The following is a 21689-nucleotide window of genomic DNA, read 5'->3' on the forward strand; positions in this document are numbered from 1 at the left end:
TTCGACGGCCTGTGTTATACAGGGGGTCAGGTTATCTGATCCCAATGGTCCCTTCTGGCCTTAGAATCGATGAAATAAAAACGAAAACACAGTAAGGGCCAAATCTCTCCTTTGCCTTGATGCCTACAAAACTCTTGACCATGGTTAGGCAGGAGTCTCAGCACACCAGCAGCCTAACAGGCTGACCAGTATTGTCTCACTGTTTCCTTGTACTCCCCCATCGTCTCTCTGTATCCATCTGGTGTCTCTTGTCTTATACTTGGATTGTAAGCTCTTTGGTGCAGGGACTGTTGTTTTGTTCTATTTGGACAGTACTTAGCACAGTGGGAGCTTGGTCCAGCACTGGCGCTCCCCAGTGCTACAATAATAAACCATTTTTCTGATGGTTTCCACTGATGAATTTGGAATTGCACAAGGTCTAAGGACAGGTGTAAGGTGTGTACTCAGTATTTATTCAGTCCTTGTTCAGAAAAAGCTCCTTGGACTCAATGGGAGGTTTGCCTAAGGACTAAGGATTAGGTAAGGGCCCCAGGAAAAAAGCAACTCTCTGAGCCTATCTAGCCTAGAAATCAGGCTCAAAACCAGAATCTACTTCTGACTGGAGGAGGCAGGTAGAAAATAATTCAACAGCACTCTAATGACAACTTCAGCAGACTGCCACTCATTCCTGCTGGTTTCTGTAGGTCGCAGGGTTTTTCCTGGTTTCTATTGGCTTCTAGTGGTATCTAGCAGATGAAATTAGTAGATCAGTTGTTCTGGGAACAAGTATTTCCAGGAAATGTTGGACAAATAGCCCCATTACTCTGCTCCAAGACCTAGTTGGTCAGCCGGAAGCAGTGGAAAACATCTAACATGGATTTCCACTAGGAGGCAGGGGCAGTGGCTCTCAAACTGTTCTCCACTTCTCACTTAAGTGCACTTTTTCAAACTGTGACTTACTTTTATTTGGTCCCTTGTTGCAGCCTGTAGTTGTCATGCATTGGTTAGGACAGTTTGGGCTACATTTACAAACCCAGATGCCTCCAAGTACACTACATATGTGACTGTGGGGAAACCCACATGCACTAGATGCAGATGCAGACTGGGTAAAACTGAATGTGCAAAAATTATTAGTGCCTGCACAGTGACCCACTTAGCTTGTATGCCTGCCAGTGGTGTATGCGCAATGCCCTGCTGTTGTCATTGTGCGACTTAGGCACCTGTGTTTGGAAACATGGCACTTTGTGACCTCATCCCATTGCTGGAGTGACATAGGCTGCTTTATTTCGCCCAGGCACAGAAGGGATTCTGAATGCAGCATTAGAAATGCTGAACATAGCCAAGTCCCACAAGCATTGGGAGAGCTTATCCACATTTTCTGTTGATTTCTAATGGCCATCAATATTGCTAATGAGGGGCTTTGAATTTCCAAAGGGACACAAATGAATCAGTCAAATAGTGAGAGAGACTGCCTGTAGTGAGGGGAAAGCTATATAGGGATGCACTATGGGTGTATATCAGTAAAATGGCCTTGCCCCAAGTCCAAGCCTGAGTGATAGGGCACCTTTTTCACAACTCGCCATAGGTCCAGTGAATTCTTATTTACAAGGATTGGGGAGGGTACTCCATCGTGGCCTGTAAGAATAAGATTCATGGCTAGCAGTTTGAGCATGTGTGCAGTAGTGGTGTTTAGTTGGCCTGAGGACTGGTGCTTCAGTCTATACGTCATAGCTTTCAATGAGAGAGACAAGCTAAATCCTATAATAGAATCATAATTATACTGTGGAGGGTCACACTTGAAAAAACCACACCTCGTTAGATACTAAACTGTACCACAGGCTAGTTGGGTCTGTTATGATTTCAGTCCATGGAGATCAGAAGAATGCCATTCAGCTATGCTGACTAGGGCTAGGTGAATTTTTTCAGAGAATAGTAAATTTGTCAAAGTGCATTTTTCAGGGCACCAATACCATTTGTGAATTCAAATTCAGCTAATTGATTCAGCTGGGAAAAAAACCCTAACTTGGAAATGTCAGAATGGTTCATTTTGACATTTGGTTTCAAAACAATGTTTTCGAGATGAAATATTGATTTGAAACATTTTCTAAATGAAATGTCAATTCAATTGACTTTTGAAATATTTGGGTTGCTCTGAATGAAATTTTTTCAGTTTTTTGTTTGGTTCAGAAACACTCTCTCCCCACCAACCCCACCCCCAAAATCCAGTTTTGGTTCAAAACTGACTGCTTTGAGGGGGGCGGGTAGATTTGTTTGGTCCGGCCACTGAACCAAAAAAATCAATGTTGACCAACCAGTGTTCCCATTCAGAGGTACAGTATATCCATGGGAGGAGGGAGTTAACTACAGTAATATATATCCTAGAATAATACACAGGGGGATAGATTAGATGATCAACAGAGAGAGAAATGAACTAGATTATTGGCCTGAACATGCTTTAACCCGAGTACTGGTAAACTAGAATTCATTAAAGCTGGTTCAAACTACTGCCGGTATTACCCATTTCCGCCTAGCTATTTGATCATTTACTCAGCACCTCTTCCTGGGGCTGGAGGGTGGGTGGCAATTCAGAGTGATGCGAAAGAAAACAAAACAAATGCTAGGGAGGAAAGGAAAAGAATCCGATCTCTCTAGTTAATGTGATCCTGCAAATATTAAAAATTGCCCTAGTGTGTTAAAGCAGTATTCAGACGTGATGTGAACCTAACTCCAGTAAAACAGCAAAAAGCAAGCATTTATATTAAACGTGGTTATAATGATCTTGCTCATGGCAGATGAGTGGGGAGCGTGGCTGTTTTGTGCCGGTGTATAATGCAAAGGTAGACTTACTGCTGTAATGGTGAGTAGGACGTGGATAGGCCCTGACTATCATGTGCCATAGCATGAGGAGTTCTGTTATGCTACGTCCCATGGAACCCTTTCCCACCTCAGGAGACATCACTCCGATGGTGTCCTAGCTTGCTCCTTCTGTCCTACAAATTCAGTGATGTCAGCACCAAACACACACAAATACACAACCTGTGGCCAGCTTTCAAACGAAAGCAAATCCCTCAACACGTTGATCTCAGTAAAAAGAAAATCTTCAGTCTCTTGAGGTCTGGGTGTTGATGTGACTGGCTTGGGTAGGGAAGGGGAGATTGCTGTGTGGGTGTTGAAAGCTAGTCCCTCCTCTAGGTGGTATATCACAAAATCATAATGGGATCTGGCCTCTGCTTTTCTTCTCAGCAGGGTTCTTTGCCTGGCACTCTCCAAGCCCATTCTGCTTTCAGCAGAGTTCCTTGCTTAAAACGAGATGCTGTCGCCGAGCTCAGTCTAAGAGAAATGTGACCCTCTTCTCTCCTTGGTCATTTTCCAGGACCCCTAGGAACTGCTGATTACTCTGCTTCAATCTCTTCTCCATTAACGGATGTTATCTTTGCAGACAGGTAGGCTAGCTGAAGCTCTGTGCTAGCCATGCCTAATCATTTCAGCCATCTCATTCTCTTGCCCGAATTCCAGGTTGTTCTGTCTGCTCCACTCTGCAGCCTTCTACGTCCATGAAAGCGTGTGGGGAGAGCACAGATTTTGGTTCCTACCTACGGACCCAGTCCTGCACAGTGCTTGAGTATGCGTAACCCACAGAGCCTGCCTTCTGGGGCAGGCAGGGCCCACTCCCTAATGAAAGTATTGGAGATGGGCTAAAGAGGCAGTGTTGGGATCTGGACCCAGATTGGGTTTGGGCTGTGCTGTGGGTTTTGAGGCTAACTCAAGACTGGGGTTTGGGTTCAGATTCAATGGTGCCAAAATCTCATGAGCTGTTTATGTGCCATTGTGACCCTGAATGGCAGAACCCTTGCAAGAGCAGCCATTCTCATGAGCTTTCCACTGCATCTAAACTGGAACCAGAAAACAAGGCCCCTTCTGGGTTTGGGTCTGGCCTGGAATGAAAAGCACAGTACTGGGTTCAGCTGTGATGGTTCAGATCTAACATTCCCTGGCTTCCAAAGGGGGCCCAATTCCAGGTCCTGACGTAAGCCTATATTTCCTTGCTGTTGCTTGGACATGTTGGGCATGGAAGGCAGCATCCAATGGCCACCCCCACTGGTCTCTCTGACACACTGTGCAGTGAAATGGGGGGAGGGTTAGCTCAGTGGTTTGAGCATTGGCCAGCTAAACCCAGGGTTGTGAGTTCAATCCTTGAGGGGGTCACTTAGGGATCTAGGGCAAAAATTGGGGATTTGCCCTGCTTTGAGCAGGGGTTCAGACTAGATGACCTCCTGAGATCCCTTCCAACCCTGATATTCTATGAAATGTCCATTGTGCAGCACAGCCAGACATTCCTGCTTTTCAAGCGTTCCTTGCTGTCCAGGGGGAAGGAGAAGAGGGGATCATCTCTATTTATTGCCTTTCCATTCTCTCCATCACTTTTCCAGTTTCAGACTAAAGATTCTCGCAGTTCCACCTCTTTCATTGGGTCAGAACTCGTAACACAGGCAGCAGAGCTAGCTGAATGTATTGTGTTCTCAAGAGCCAATATGCATTTGTGCTGAGGGAGTAGCCAATTTCAATCACAATAATTATTAATAGTTGCACTTATGTGGCATCCAAACATTTCAAAGCCTTTTACAAACATTAATTAATCCTCACAGCCCCCTGATAGTACAACATTATCCCTATTGGACACATACGGGAACTGAAGCAGAGAAATGGAATGATTTGCTCAAGTGAGTAAGTTAGCAGCAGAAATAGGAATAGACCCCAGGAGTCCCAGCTGCCTGGGTCCTGCATTAACCAATGTCACATCCTCCTCCTTTGGGTGAAGAAATAATTTTTCTTTCTAAATTATTTCAGATGCCTCTACACTTCTGCCTGAACCCCAACAATACTGAAACCTTAGCAATATTTAAGTTCAGTGTGTAGGTCACTGCTTTCAGCTGCATGCCAAGGCTGGATATAAACTGAAACTATTTTATATGCAAATACAGTTTTGTAATCAGCAACAACTTACTTTATTTGCAAGGCTGGCATCAATATCTGTTAAAAAAAAAAGTAAGGTGCATTTTTATAGTGCTGTAGATAGATAGATAGATAGATGATAATTTGTCCACTGTGCTATGTTGACCTTCTTTTGTCCTGCCTGGGTAGCGATTCTTAGGATATTCATAAAGGACACATTTGTGATGGTCTTAAGTGGCAGCTAGATGACATGTTTCAGCAATATTTATGTGTAGGGGAAAGAAGTGTTACTCTGGCAGTGAAAGAACTATTTTTAAATAGAGAGAGTCAGCAGGACTAATTTTGCAAGTCTGCACATCTCTGCTGTACTACAAGGTGTTATAAAAATTGCAACTAGCCCACCTCTTATTTCCATGCCCCGGATTGAATCAGCCTTTTAACTGGGAGGTAATATATCAACAGGCACATCTGGGAGGAAGTACCCCATACCTCCGAGGCTGCAATGACATTAACCTGTCATGCTGCAGTGTTTCCAAATAGCCCTGTGCCCCCCATGAGTCTGCTAACCGAATGCAATATTTCCCCCACACCAGTGGGTGCCCAGACCCACCCTGGTGCTTCCCCTAATATTCTGACATCTTCTGGAGCTTCACTCTACTCACCGCTGGGACATCTATCCTCAGGTACCAACAGCTGTGCAGAGTCATCTCTCTACTGATGTGCTTCCCACCATGAAAACTCTCCTACCCAACCTTCTCTCTCACCAGTGGGTGTGCCAGCCAGCTGCAGCACCCCCTTATGGGCATGCTAACTGGCAGCAGAACCCCATGCACCAGCAATCTCTGGCTTGCAATGCTGGGACACCTTCCCATGAAAAGCAGCCTTCTGGGCAGGCAATGAACCCACTGCCAATCATGATCATGGTTGTTGTTAGGTGTTATCATAGAATCATAGAACTGGAAGGAACCTCGAGGGGTCATCTAATCCAGTCCCCTGCACTCAAGGCAGGACTAAGTATTACCTAGACCATCCCTGACAGGTGTTTGTCCAGCCTGCTCTTAAAAATCCCCAATGATGAAGATTCCACAATCTCCCTAGGCAATTTATTCCAGTGCTTAACCACCCTGACAGTTCGGAAGTTTTTCCTAATGCCCAACCTAAACCTCCATTGCTGCAATTTAAGCCCATGGCTTCTTTTCCTATTCTCAGAGGCTAAGAGACCTCATCCTGGCCCCAGATCCCATTGCTGTGCAAATGCAGATCAAAAAATGGTCTCTGCACCCTGGATCTTATAATCCAAGTATAAGACAGGAGACAACAGATGGAAACAGACAGGTGGGGGAGCACAAGGAAACGCTCACACAGTCTGGGTCAGCATGACACTGAGTGGGTTCAGTTCACCACCAGCCTAACCGTTGTCAAGATTGTTGTAGGCCTCATGGCAAAGGAGAGTTTTAAGCTGAGGGGGGAAACATGGCAGCAGCATTTCTGGTGCTACCAGGCCATTCCCTGGATGACTGCAGCCTTAGCTCCAGGCCTGGGTATGACGCTAGAGCATGGAGCAGCCCTCATTGTCAATACCCACTGCCGTGGGTGGAGATTAGTTCGGCACCTTCCAAACACCAGCCTGCTTTCTGTCTGTGTGGTGTGACAGGGGCTGTGGTGATATGGTTGGGGCTGCCAGAGTTTTGGACAGAGCGATACACCCATGTCAATAGCCACTGAGTCCTGCTCAGTGCTGTGACGGCCTGTGAGATCTTGTTTATGAGCCATTAGCCAGATGGCCCTGCCAAAGGCTTCAAAGGAGCAATATCTGCCCCACTCTGACCTATAACGGACACCTCCCACAGTCCAGTAGGCACCAGAGCAGGTTTTCAGCAGGGCTGAATCTGGGAACCTCTGGATTTAAAAGCATGAAGCTCTAATGCCTGTGAAAGCACTGTTAACTAAAAGGCTGTAGAAGACTCATAAATCTTTATATATGGTCCAACCACTAGAGGAGGACAGAGCCACAGCATGAGCATGGGGACAAGTGCATTTGAACTGGGCATACTGACTATTGATATGACTGTGCAGACTCACAGGCGCAGGCTCTGCACTTTTCTGGGAGGGTTATGCCGGAAAACAGGCCACGCATGTGCCTTCTTGTGTCTCCTGCTGCTCAGTGAGGAGGGGCTGATCTTTTGGGACTGTGGCTGTGTTTGGATCATATGATTGCTTTCCTCTCTTGCATAGGCCATACACACAAAGAGTTTTGACATATGCCACCTCCCCTGGCTTCTATTTTAAGGCAAGGGCATGAGTTTTCAAAGTTTTCAGCCCACTCCAGCCATCACCTCCGAGAAGTGGCACCCACCCAGCTGCGGCCCAGGAGTCTGAATTGTGGTGGAATACGTGTTTGTCTCATTCCTCTGCACTTCGAAACTGTCATTAGACAGTAACGTCATTAACTGTGACAATTTCAGACGCTCACGAGTTTCTGTTTCTTCTCCTTTGTAGATAATACTGAGCCTGAGTTAACCAAGGGCAAACCCTGTGAGAACAAGCTGAACATGAATGAAAACATTCTCTGTCCATTATCTTCTGCGGAGTATAATGAGCCACATACCTCGGGCTTGCAGCTAGCCATGTTAGCCTGTAATAATGGGAGTGAACAGCCAGCAGAGCCCACAAATCCCTCCAATGAAAAACCCAGCTGCCTCCTGAATAGTGCTGAGCCACCCAGAGCAAAGGAACGCAGAAGCCCAGCCAATGACAGCACCGGCCATGGGGCCGAACATCTGGAAACGGCACCAGACCTATGGAAGCAGAGTGAAATGCAGAGAAACAGGCTACAGCAAGTGCAATCAGAGAGTGACAGCAGCAGTGCCAACGGTCTGGTGCTGACGAACGGCTTGCATACAGAGTTTGAGCTGAGGAAGGAGAGGGACTTTGATGGCAAGGAGGTAACGGAGACGCAGGGTAGCGCGGCGTCAAGGAGAAGTGATGCTGACTTGGAGAAGAGGGACTTGCCAAGCAAGGAGCTGTATAGCGAGCTGCTCAGTGGTGTGCATTTGGAGACCTTCCTGGACTCTCCAGAGGTGCTAAGTGCTGAGGATGCAGAGGAACAGCTAAGGTAACTGGGATTCTCTCTCAATTTGTTTCACTGCTCGGATTAATGTGCATCATATTTCCCCCCCCTTAAATCTAGGTGGGGAACCATCAGGTCTAAAGCTCTCTCATGGTTGGCTTTGGCCCCAAACGTAACCCTCCTTTACTGTCTTCTGTTGTATCGTATCCTTTTGTAAAGCTCTTGTCAAACAGTCACCATTATAGAGTCAACAATTGCCAATAACAAGAGTGTTCCTGGGAGCTGCTCTGCTCTCCACCTCCCAGCGGCTGGGGGCTTGATCCAAAAGTCCTTGAAGTCAGTGGAAAGATTCTCATAGATTTCAATGGGCTTTGGATCAGGCTCTTCGAAGCTGAGCACATCTAGCACCTTGCAGGATCGAGCCCGTATTTCCTGTTCTAAGCGGAAAACCACTGTGCAGTAAGTGCTGGCAAGGGCTGACTTGATTAGCAAACACTTACATTCTGTAGATGGGGTGTTTCGTAAATAAGAGTTTTGCTTCTTCTCTTCCTGGAACAAGTTAACGCCAGGGCTCAGAGCTCCTGTGCAACCCTACAATAACAAACCAGCACTTACGTGCGACCCTGCAAGGGCAAACTAGCATGCACTTTTGTTGCTGGGAAAAAAACTGTTGGCTAAGGAAGCAGCTTTCCCTTTCCACTTTCCCAAAGGTGATTGCTGTACATAGCAGTACGATGCAGATTATTTTCTGAGTGACACAAATTCCTTCCCATCGTTCCTAAGTCTCCAGAAAAGGTTTTTAGCACTACTGTGCCTTTCCCTTGCTGGAGAGAGGGAGTTTACAGATCTCCCTAAACACACACCACAAAACAAACAGTGATAGCTGCTACAGGGTCAGAGGGGAACAACCTGGGAGAGAGCAGAAATGAGAGAGCAGGAGATCCGTGGCCACAGTGGGTTATAAAACGCTAGGAGTACACATGCCTGCTTTCCACCCCCAGTGGCCCAATGTATGTAACGATTGCTAGTACTGTGGTTTTCTGTCCCGTTCTCCCCCACCCTCATGGCTGGAAGTTTATGAATATGCTGCTGCCTCAGTCCCAATGGACTTGGGGTCAGATTTTTAAAACTGTTTAAGCACCTAATTCCCAATGAAGTCAATGGGAGTTAGGTGCCTAAATACCTTTAAAAATCTGGCCCTTGACCAGGGTACTGGAACGAGGGGTGCTGGGGATGTGGCGCAGCCCCTGCCCTGGACCCTTAGTTCATGCCACAGCGGCTCATGCTTTATGTAAGCGGGGGAATAGTCCCGCTATTGTGGGGAACTTTCCTGGCTTCTGCACTACCCCGGTGAAGTGGGCTAGCGAAAGGATCTGAGTCCTCACTCCCACTTCCTTTACCCAGTGGCCTCCCTGCCCTTGAGGACTCCCCTTCCACTCTCCTGTCTGGCAGAGTCCTCGTAACCCCAACAAGGCTGGGCCCAGGATTCCTGGGGGGGGGGGCTCGACCCCCAACCCTGCTGTGGTCACCTAGGACGGGGACTACGGTGTCCCCACTCCAGAGTACTCTCTCTGCACTGGGCACTTCTCTGACCCACTGACCATTATATACAAGTTAAAGCAAATGCAAGTTATTTAATCAACAATTAATTTTAAAAAGAATAAGGAATAATGGGAAAGGTTAAAGGAAACACATCAACCCGCTCTGGGGCAGGGAACATCACAAACAGTGTCTCTGGAATGTCAGGGCAGTTCACGGTCTGTTCCTTGTAAGTCCCAGGCCTCCTGCTCAGGCCCTGGCTGTACTGCAGGGATGCTGTGGGTTGGACACTTGCTCTGGTGGTGGCCACACGCTCTCGCGCTTTAAGTGGTAGGACCCTTCTTCCCAGTGTCGCCCCTGCCATGTCGGGGTTATGATCCAAGCCTGGCCTGCAGAGCCTCGTGGCTGAGGCGTCTCCCTGAGCTGGGCCCGCTGCCCAGGGTCCCCCTCGCTCTCCCCAGCTGCTCACCGCACCCAGCTCCGGACTTCTCCAGCTCCAGCTCCACCACTCTGTCTCAGCACTGCTGCTCTGCCTCCAGCTCCCTGGGCTGCTTCTTTGGCCCCTCTGGCTCTGGTTGCTGCAGCTCTGCTCCCAGGACAGGTCTGCTCTGCAGGCTGCTTCTGTGACTCTGCTCCCAGCACTGACCTGCTTCCTGGGCTGCTTTTCTGGCCCCTCTGGCTCTGGTTGCTGCAGCTCTGCTCCCAGGACAGGGTCTGCTCTCTCTGGGCTGTGCCTCTGGCTTTGGGGCTGCAGCTCTGCTCCCAGGACAGGGTCTGCTCTCTCCAGGCTGCTTTTCTGGTCCCTCTGGATCTGGCACACCTCTGCTCCCCAGCTTAGCTTGGGCCCCTGCTTTCTCCTTAGCTCAGCCCCATTCTGTCCGACCCAGGCAATTCCAGCTCACACGGAGGACGGGACCTCCCTGACCTCCTGACTCCCTGATTAGCCTGCTCATCCTTGTCATTCAGGCTGACCTGGAGCATTGGCCTCTCCCCATTGTTCTTGGGGACTGTCAGTCTCAGGATCCTGATTCCCCATCAACCCTTTCCCCTTTTTAGTACTGGGAGCTAGCAACTAAAACACCCCCACTGAATGTTAGTAAGGGGGCAACAGTCCCTTACATTTAGATCAATAGATGTTAGGTTCATTCCCTTCAGATGCCCTGGTGGAGGGTGTCTTTCCCAGGATTAACTGGGTTTGGTGCATGGGGAGAGGGAAGGCTGGAATGGTCCTTTTCCTTATAAATCCCCTGGCTAACAACAGTTCCTCTCTGTGCAGCTCTCCTGCTCTCTGTGAAAAGGAAGCAGTCACTTCTGGTGCACTGGGCTGTCTCTGCCCCAGGACCCGGTGGAGCCCCCAGTGGGGGGTTAGAGATCTGCAGGGGGCAGGTCAGGGGCAATACAGAGGGCTCGTTGTGGGACTGGAGATGCAGGCATTGTCCCACCCCCAACCCTCATGGAACAACCCATGGAGACTTAATGCAACCTGTAGCTTGATTTGCTATTTCACAGCCCCCTCTGTGCTGGGAATCCTGACTTGATGGGGAAGGGGGGATCTCTGACCATGCAGCTGCTCTTGGAGGGAACCAAGGAGAGCCACATTGGGGTCCAGAAGTGATAAGGATGCACTGGACTTCTGTGCAGATGGCACTGACCTCCTCAGGATCCCCCAGAATCTATCAGGTTTGCTAATGGAATTGCTACCCCTTGCACTCCCCTGTGGAATGAGTTGGGGAGTGCTCTGCGAGGGCATCTGCATGGGATTTTCTGCTTCCCTCCCCTAGGTATTTCCATGGGCACTAGTGGTCCAAGCCCTAGTCAGCACAGAGTCATTGTCCTAGGTGATTCTTGCACTGCAGTACATGTGGGATCACAGCAGCAGAAAGAGGCCAGGAAGCTGCAGGGAGTCCAAAGAAGAGCAATGAGAGTGGTTAGTGAGGTGCCCGGTCTGATGTAAGAGGAGAGAGTACAAAGATCTGGAATGATTCTGGATGGGGATGTGAGAACAGTTTCACAAGGGTGCAGGTACCAAGCAGGGAGGCAGATCATTCAGGATGGTACCAGCGCATAGCGAGGTCGCAGTGACGCAATGAATGTGTGTGAATATTAGGGAAAGTTTCCTAATGTGAGATCAATGATGTTGTGGAGCACTCTTTTTAGAAAAGAGGTGGCAACCCCATTGCTTGACTAATGCAGAACCAGCATGGACAAAAGCAAACAGTGTTTGGCAGATGTTTGTTTGAGTCCCAAGTAGCTACTCATTTCCCTAAGAATGAGTTTTAATTCATGTCAATGTCTAGGGCATGGTTGTCCTCCTTGATGCCTTCTGCTAGATGGTAGCTTAGCAACAGGGAGGGCGGGCTGGACACTTTGCAAGCAGGAGAGCAGCAAATTGTGCTGCCCACCAGGACCGACAACCTGAGACTGGGAGAAACTTCACATCAGTTCATTGAAACGGCTCTTCTGAGGTCTGGCCAAGGGCTAACGGCGATAGTGGTGACCCTCTGAGAGATTCTGCCCTGACCAAAGCCAGAAGCAGCAGCAACATGGCTTCAGTGAACATACAGGGCACCAATTAACAATCTAATAAAAGAACTGGTGTAAAGTGACACATGCTAATATCAATGGAATCATGAATATATTCTGCAAGCTTCGAACTAACGGAGGAATAAAGCCTTCTTTCAGATCACTTGCAGAACAGCTCTCCACTGAAGAATTAGGGCACAAGAAAGATGCAACGGTGGTCCACCATTGGAGGAGGAATGATTTGAAGGTGCTGGGCATGCTAAAGGTGTGAAGTTGTGAAATGGCAGACCAATGGTTTGGAGAGAATACAGTCGGACTCTGTTCTGTATTCCAAGAACTTGTTTTGCTATTTATGTATTTACTTAGGTTTATTTATAATGTGTCTTAAATTCTTAGCCCAGTACATAGGGAAAAACACACCCCAGAAACAACTGCAAAATGTTTACATAATGTCAGCACTATAACTGACAGCCCTGCTAGGAAACATCTCTTGGTTACCAGGAGGGAGCCAGATTCTTTCCCTCTGTTCCAGCTGCCTTGTGCTGCTCAACAGTCTGTTGTGTCACAGTTATGAAAGCATCATAGTTATGAGAGGTTGAAGCAGCTGGGGTGGGGGCAAATTCATCATTGGTGTAAGCAGGTGCAACACCACTAAAATCCACAGAGATCCATCTGCTTGCACTAGGGCTGAATTTGGCCTGATATGTCATAACCAATTCATTAACTGCAAAGCTGGCCATCCCCCACTATATTCTGGCCTTGAACAGCCTGTGTGACTCATTAGGTGAGACCAAATTCAGAGCTGGGGGGAGTAGGTGAAGTTCTGTGGAAGTCAGTGGAATTGAACCAGTTCTGAATTTGGTCTGTTCTTTTACTTTTTATAAGTGAATTTATTGTTCTTTGCTGTCCCCTGTTTTGTGCAGTGGATGCCTGTCACAGAGCATCTAAACTCCGTTTAATATATCCTAATTAGTAATTAATAGTTAACTGATCATTCATTTATAATTACCAATTCATTTGCATGTATATAGCATGTTTCATCCAGAGATCTCAAAGGACTTTACAAAGGTGAGTCAGTCCCATTAACCCATTTTGCAGATAGGGAAACTGAGTTGCCCAAGGTCATCTAGTGAGTCAGTGTCAGAGCTGGGAAAAGAGCTCTGGGCTCCACAGACCTGGTCCCATGTCCAACCTCTGTATGTGTTAGCAACATTTTCACATGAAACATTTAGTAACAAACAAGGAAACAGCAACCACTTTGGATGTGTCTGCTGTCATTTGCATACATTAGCATACATTTGCGCACTCCCATTTACATACATTTCTACTCTGATTTATGCAAATTCCCCTACACAACATTCAGCAAAGCCTTCATTTTCCCAAGCCTCACTAAAGTTTTCACTCTGTGTTTTATCCCTAAGCCCAGTTCTCTGCCATCAGCTGCTCGGGACTGGGTGGAGCCTAGATGGTGAAGGAAATTCTCATGGGAGCAAGGTTGGAAGGGTGGAGGGCAGATGGGTCTGCCAGCATGGATCTGACTGCAGAAGCAGAGCCCAAGTCTGGTATGAAGGGTAATAAGATGGTCCAGGGGTTAGGGTCCCTGCTCTACCACAGGCTTCCTGTGTGACCTGGGGCAAGTCACTTGGCACCTCACTCCCAGTGATTTCAGTGCAAGTTAGGAGCCTATGTGCTCTTGAGGATCTGGGCCGTAGCCGCCCTGTTGCCTTAGTTCCTCATCTGTAATGTGGGGTTAATGGTCCTTCCTTCCCTGCCGGGGATGGTGTGAGGAGAACTACATCACACATCACAAGGTGCTCAAATAGTGCAGTAACAAGGCTGGATAAGTACCTCCGACCAACAGCACCCTCGTATATCCCCAGTAACGCTGTGCTGCTTTCAGCTCCAGCCTGATGCTTTGCAGCTGCTTATAGTAACGACTCTCTCTGCTGCCTGTCGCATTCTTACTGCCAGTAACCTGATACGTTCTTCTTCTTCTTTATCACATGGCTGTGCCGAGGGGCGATCTGGGCCACACTGAGTTCCATGCTGTACACACACACGCACTGTTGCAGGATGACTGGCCCCTTTAGGACCAGCCCCTGGGCCTGCTCAGTCACCTCCCAACTGGGCTGATGAGAAGCAAGTGGCCCATGTAAAGAGGAGAGACTGCACCCGAGGAGAAGTGAGGCAGGGGCAGGTGAGAGCAGCCTGAGAGCAGAGGGGTGAGGAAGGTGCTGCAGTTGGGAGGGCTGGGGAGCCCTGCTGCATTATGGGAAGGCTTGTGTAGTGGCCCCTAAGAATGAGGAGAAGAGCCTGTGTGGGCAGTGTAAGCTGGGCCCAGAGCTAGGGATTGGCTCGGGAAGGTAGATCCCAAGGGCAGGGTAGAACTAACAGAGGAGGAGGTTTGGGGGAGTGAGACACTGCAGGGAGCCCTCTCACAGAAGATCTGAGTTGGGGCCACAGGAGAAGACACAAGGGAGAAGAGTGGGCCTAGGAGTCTTGGGTGGATGGCCTGGAGAATGAGGCCCTGGGGCAGAGAGGTGAATTACTCTCTGGTGGGCAGGGTGACCAGATGTCCTGATTTTTATATGGACAATCCCAATATTTGGGGTTTGTCTTACATAGGTGCCTATTACCTCCCATCCCCTCTCCCAATTTTTCATACTTGCCATCTGGTCACTCTACTGGTGGGGGACCTGGAAATGGTGACCTTTGAATGAGATTCAAGAGCTGCTGCATTGTAACTTTGGGGTTTGGGGAAGAACTGATTTCCCCATGAGCGATCTGTGGACTGTGCCAGTGTTGCTGCATAAAGGGTTTGAGAGATGCTAGTCCTTTGCACGGTCAGATGAAGCGGAAACAGAGGTGGGCTGCACCTGTATTGCTGAAATTGGCTGCAGGAGGGTGCCTGTGACAGGGGTTTGCTCTGAAACACTCACACAGTGAAAGACAATGCCTGCCTCAAAGAGCGTACAGTCTAAATACTGAAGACAGACACAGGGTGGGTGAGGAAACCAATGCAGAGAGAGGCAAAATGACTCATCCAAGATCGTACAACAGGGCCATAGAGCCCAGGTCTCCTCCTGACTCCCAGACCAGTGCTTTATCCACTAGATCACGCTGCCTTCCCCTATGCACAGGCACAGCAGCTCAGATACATAGCACACTGACAGTATCTCTCTGCTTCTCCCCTCCCAGCACACCTCCAGTAGGCAATGCAGGATTTGGTCCTTTAGGGAACCTGTAAGTGAGTTTCCTTTACCACTGAGATCAAATCATTTTTCTTATAAGTCATCTGAGTTATTTGAGTTCATGGAAATATTTTCACTTAATTAGGAATTCAAAACAGCAGGGGGATCTTTAATTTAAAAGAAAATTCAGCAAACTTTTTTCAAAGGGGGTGCCCCATGTCAGAGTCTTAGACAGCTACCATGGCCCCTAAGTTTGAAAATGTTGGCCTCTGCCAGTGCATTTCTTCCACAGAAGATGAATGGCCAGAGAGTACTCCAATTCCATTCAATAAAACCTTAACACAACTCTTCAGGAGGCTGCTGCCTTCAGTGCAGAACAAGGCCTAATTTTACTCGTGTTCTTTCCAAACACAGGACTCAGTACTGCCAATACAGCAAATGCGGGTCTATGTTATTATGACTAATTAACGAGCAAGAAAAGAAATGTAAACAACTTTATGCATAAAAGTCCAGCTCAGTTCAGTTGCATAAATAACCATTGTTCTGCATGTGTTGCCATAAGCATTAACGATGGAAAGAATGATTGGAAAAGACAGCCTAGGCAATCTGACATATCATTACACCAGTACAGTTACAAAGACTTATGAGTGTAATGCAAGTAAATATATGGATCCTAGCATATGTATAAAGCAAACTCCTTCCATGCTATTTAATATCTTAGTATTGAACTCTTCTCTGTGGGCAGGCCACTCCAACACACAAGATCAAGTTCAATCAGAGTCAGGGTCTCACCTTGTCTTAAATCTCAGGGCTTGTCTATTCGGCGCAGTAGTGCACAGCAGTGGGGTGTGAATTCTAATGCACACCAATGATTCACCCACTAACTGGCTTGGGTAGACCCTGCTGGTGCACATTAAAAGTGCATGCTAACAAGGTACTGTTTGGAATGGGACTATGTTAATGCGCACTAGGGAACTTTTAGTGTGCGCCAACAGTGTCGATGCAGGCCAGTTAGTGCACGACATGTTGGTGTGCATTAGAATTCACGCCCCACTGATGCGCGCTATTGCATCATGTAGACAAGCCCAAAGCTGAGTGTTGGCTGAGTCAGGTCCAGGACGTGTCTATGGGCCCGAGTGTTAGAGAGTCTATTTCTAATCTCTGTGAAAACTCTTTCCTGTTGGTGAGGGATAAAAATCTTTTGACCTTGACTATGATGGTCTCGCTTCATCTCTGATGAGAGGTGTCACCTCGCTTTGATTCCCTCTTGGGCACTGGTGTTGACTGGTTGCAGGCTGCCTCCCCAGGAGTCGATGCCCACCTTCCTTCTCTGCACTTGGGTTGCAGACGCTTACATTCAGGGTGGCTTCCCCTACGTACAAAAGATAGTCACTGCATGTTCTTTGTGTCACTCAGCCTTAGCGGCATGGATCTTGGTAGCCAACAGTGCAATTTCTGATTGCATTATCTCTTACCATTCACATGGGTTCTCTCTATGGGGAGCTCAAAGGCTGGCAACAACAAAGGTAAAAGGTCTGGAAGGTAGACATGGATAGGCTAAAAGGAGTGAATGTGTTCAGGCTGGATAAAAGAAGACAGTACGGGGGAAGCTGGCACTGCTTTGTAGACAGAGGGCTCCAGCACATCCAATAGGACCATCTGTCCTGAGAACTAAAATTCTCTCTCACCCCCACACAAGTGTGCTGACTTTTTGGGAGGGTGCGGTAAGGAGGCAAGGGCCCAGAGCTTCTCGTTAGTCAGTACAAACAGAACACAGAGTAATGAATGGGCTTCAGCTGCAGTAGGGGAAATTTAGGTTAGCTGTGACGGTAATTGTTGCAAACAATTTAACAAAGGAAGAGGCTGCCAATGCTGCCAAGGCTGTGGAATCTCCATTGTCGGTGCTGATTAGAGATATGAGATCAGGTCCATGGCCTCTCTGACGTTCCTCCTGTTTTGCAGGAAGGAAAGGATCACTCTGGTCAGGAACTCATTTCCATGTGATGGAACTTGCCCTGCAGGGCAGAATGAGGGATGACACGAAGTAGTTTGACAAGAGTGAAATTCAGCGAAACTCACAAATCTGTTGATGTTGTTGGTGTTTTTCTTAAAGCCCGAGCACCTGGAGTCAGGTGAAAATCTCAGCTTTCATTTAAAAATTAAAGTTTCTATCCCTTGAAGGTGTGGAGACAAGCTTAAAATGTGAGCCCTGGCAGCTCAAAAGCTAGAGGATCAGTTAAAAGAACTCAAGAGTTATTTATTAAATCTCATAACTTTGGAGTGGCCTTATGATATTTCAGTGCTTGGAGTTGGCAATGCCAGGTTTGTCCTCGCCTGCTGTCCTTCACTGGCTCCCCTTCTCCAGCGCATCAAGCACATACTTCCTGTCCTCACCTTTCAGGACTCACACCAGAGAGCCCTCCCCTACCTTTCCAGTCTAACTGCTTATCACAATGGCAGCCCCACCTTCTGCCTCCCAACGATGCCAGCTTCAATCACCTGCCTGTCTGCTTCCCCTGTAAGCACCGTCACACTTCCTCCTGTGCTGCCCCTTGTGCGTGGGAAGAATTCCCCATTAGAGCCCAGAAAGCCGTCACTGGGTCTGTGTTTGAATCCCTTCGTAAAACCTACATCTGCCAGGATGCCTAACGAATCACTGGCATTGGGTAGGCTGGCAGCTCATATCACTGATCACACACATCTGTTTCTGCTACAATCCTGATCCCATCCCACTCCTACCTGCCTGTCTATTAGTCACCGGTCACCTCTTGTCTGTGTCTTATTACACTGCGAGCTTTCTGGGGCAGGGAGTGGCATTGAGACATTGGTATGTCAATGCCCAGTGCTTTGCAGCTCTGATCCCTGGCTGGGATCCTGAGGTGCTAGGGCAATACTAGTGATAATAATGAAGCCTTATAAAGCATTGGCCATCCACCTGCCTACCCAGTAATGCTGTGCAGGGAATCAGTCCCCACGCTCACTGAGAACGATAAAGGGTCAGTGAGCGAGTTAGAGGGCGGGCCTCCTCAGTGTGTCACTGCACAGCGTCACCTCTTTGAATTTGCTACCCTGAAGAAGGCAGTGGCCGTGCAATAGTGAAAATGGCTGTGGTGAAAAATGCAGCTTTGCAGCCTGAGCCCAGCAGAGCAATCAGCTGCAGCAGGATGTGCGTTCGCCCCGCGTCCAGCCGAGATCTTCCAAGACACCTCAAACCTGCCTGATGTTCTGAAAGTGCTGACCACCCACCCACCCTCTGGCACTGGAAAGGGGTCCCAAGCTGGGCACCTGCCACAACCCTGGGTTTCCTACCCCCCAGACTTGGGTAACTGCTGCCATTGCAGAACTTCACTCTTGCTCCAAGGACCCAGTGAGCAGAGGCTCACAGCTCTACATGGCAGATGCTCTTCAAAGGCCACTACAGGAAACCCAGTCACCACAGTCACAATGGGTCCCCCCACTTTTTCAGGCCTTGTGGTGCCACTGCCCCAGCTCCCCTTACGCCTCCCAGCAGGCCCCTAGTGCCATGTTCCAGCACTTCTTCTCTTAGGACTCCACAGCAGTGTCGAATAGTACCGAAGCCTTGGCCAGGGTCTGCACCTCAGACCTGTCCCACTGAATTGCAGATTGCATCAGCCACCCACGCAGGGCTACCAGGGAGTGGCTTACTACTGCCAGGGGCCTTGTCTCAGGTATTTAAAGTGAAGTCATCAGCCCCTTCCCCCCAGCCTCCAGGAAGCCCCTCCTACCCCCCTTCCAGCATTAGTTGCGAGCCACATGGCCACTTTCAAACATGCCCTTCCTAGCACAAGCCCAGTGTTGGGTTTTGTCAGTAGAAACTGAATTTAGAGAGGCTGTCAACATTGGAAATCGTGTGGCTGTTGGGCCACAAAACTGCTGCTGAAAGGGCCACCCTCTCTTCCCTGCCCCCTGCTGCCCCAGGACCACGCTCTCTTTCCTCCTTTTGATCCTCCTCTGCTTACGAAGCTGAACTGCTGACCTAACACCTCTCCCGTTGTAGCCTTGTTTTGACCCAAGTTTACCCTTAGAAGCAGCCTTGGTTTCCCTTTGGAGCATCACAGCAATGGGACACCACCTCCTTCACTCCCAGCCTGTTTGAGGGGTCCGGGGCAGCTGGGCAGCTTTGCCTGGAAGGTTTAAACCAGGAAGCTGAATTGGGAGCTGGGTTAGGGCCCCGATTCGGTTTCTTCAGATGAAGCACTTAGGAGAGTGGGAGGGGAATGCATCCCAAAAACGGAGGGAAAGAAGGGGTGGAGGGATGAGAGAATGGAGGCAGAAGAGGGAAAGTGAGAGGGAATGACAGACACTAGGGTGAAACAACAGCCTTTGGCTTTCTTTGCAGCCAAACCCTTTGATATTTAAAATGAGGCATGCTGGTTTATGTTAAGAGGGGTAAAAGGGAAGTAAGGGGGAAGAGAGTAAAAACATTTGCCCCTTTTTCTTTGAAAAATTAAAAGAAAGGTGACCTGCAAAGGGTTTTTAAGCATTGGGTTTGTATCCTTTTTTTTGCTGCTTTATAATGGAGAAGGAGGTCTGGAAGGAGTCTTTTTAAGAGTGTATGTGATCCTGTTCACTGTAGAAGTTGTGGGTATAGCAAATCTGGTCATCCCTGGTATTGCAGCAGGACATCTCAGAGGGCTTTGGGATATTTATTGTGGCCTCTCCCTCCTTCATGGGAAAGGTGAAGGTGTTGGATCTTTAACGAAGACATCCATTCTGCACAATCATAGAATCATAGAATATCAGGGTTGGAAGGGACCTCAGGAGGTCATCTAGTCCAACCCCCTGCTCAAAGCAGGACCAAATCAGTCATTGATGTTAAATCGGGGCCAAACAACTCCAAGGGTGGGATGCTGTAGTGAGCCGCTCAGGGGTGCAGTCCAGAACTCACAACCTGAGGAGAGGGTGCAAAGGCACTGTTAAGTCAACTTTGTGCTCTCCCATTCCTGGGCTGTTCTGGGGGCTTTGGAGGCCCTGGTGGAACTTAGACAGCTCTAGCGGCCTCTCCAATTTATGACAGCCTCCCTGCAGGCTGCCCTATGGGCTGCAACGCTACTCAGAATCTCTGCAGTGTTGGGTGCTGTGTCCTCTGACACACCCTCTATGCAGGGGGTTCTCAGGAAGAGGCCTTACGGCTCTCAACCAGAGCTCCTGTACCAGGGCTGCCACTTGGTCTCCTAGGGCCCAGTTCCACTGCCCCGGCCCTTTTGTTCAGCCTAAAGGCACCAGAACGGGGGTGAGGGTCTCACCCAAAGAATTTTAAACAGGCTGAAAACCCTTTCCCCTCTCTGGTCCTCAGCGTTCACCTGTAATTATAATTGGTTCTCCAGGCATCATAATCTTCCAGGGCAGATGAGATCTGAATTTCTAATGTCAAAATCAAGCAGGAAAAAATAAAATCCTTGGAAAAACAAATCAGTAACTGGGCAGTCTAGCCCTTTTGAGGAGTTTGACGCCAGTCAATCCTATTGCATGACATGGCCTCTTTAAGAAATAGGTATTTAAGGGAGCAGCAAACAAGCTGGTGAACGGGACACGCTTGTAATCATGGAGCTACCTCCCAAAGATGCGAAAAGCCCAGCTGTTAGCTGGCTCAGGGAAGCAGGGCTGTAATCTGGCTACGAGTGGGCTAGGGGGCAGATGGCTTGAATTACACAGCTGGCCATTTCTTGGGATGCAAATAGAGTTATACTGGCCTAAAGCTGGGGTAGTGGAGTAGTGACTCAGCCTCAGGAGGTTCATGTGAGCTGCCCAACCGTTCCTGCTCACAGTTATTCTTAGAGGCACCTTTTCAGACCAGCACATAGACACATTCAGCCCCCTGACAATTCAGCGCTGCGAATAGATGCTTCCCGAGTGCTGCTTCGAACTTTAGAGCTGGGTGGGAAATTCTTGTCCCGTCTCAGGAAAATGTCTGAGATTTTTTAAAAAAATTTTCACACCCAAATTGGGAGGAAAAGTTGAAAGTTCAAATTTTTTCACAAACTGCCAATTAAAAAAAAATCTGTTCAGGTCAATTGAAACATTTTCTTTGGGAATTTTGGTAGACGTTGACCTTTTTCCTTTTTGTAAATCGTTTTCCTATAATCAGCTTACATTTCACAACAAAAAATAATTTCAAATGGAAAAAATGGAATATTTTGTTTCAAAAACATCAAAATGGGATTTTTCATTCATTTTGAAGAAAAATTTCCAAATAATTGTTGACAGGAGAAATTCACCGAAGAAGACAACCCTTTCCTGCAAACGGTTTTCATTGTGATGAATCAGCATCTTCTGACAAAAATGTTTCATCAGAAAATTCCCACCAATTCTGCAGCATGCACTTTGGTAATCAAGCATCACAAACAGCTGAACCTTTAGCCATGGAAGCCGTTCACACCATCAGATGGGTTGTATCACCTGAGTCGCAGTTT

The 21689-nt window shown here is 48.1% G+C and overlaps 1 protein-coding gene across 1 annotated transcript in view; it reads left to right on the top strand.

Moving 5' to 3' along the window:
• Positions 1-21689, top strand: part of PSD2 (pleckstrin and Sec7 domain containing 2) — a 153567-nt gene that overhangs the window by 50780 nt on the left and 81098 nt on the right. The window contains exon 2 of the mRNA XM_007059167.4: positions 7432-8047. Coding sequence (XP_007059229.2) covers positions 7485-8047 — 563 coding nt within the window. The 5' untranslated portion in view covers positions 7432-7484. The remainder of the gene's footprint in view (positions 1-7431; positions 8048-21689) is intronic.

The sequence above is a fragment of the Chelonia mydas genome, chromosome 8 (assembly GCF_015237465.2).
Source record: "Chelonia mydas isolate rCheMyd1 chromosome 8, rCheMyd1.pri.v2, whole genome shotgun sequence".
Classification (NCBI taxonomy): Eukaryota; Metazoa; Chordata; order Testudines; family Cheloniidae; genus Chelonia; species Chelonia mydas.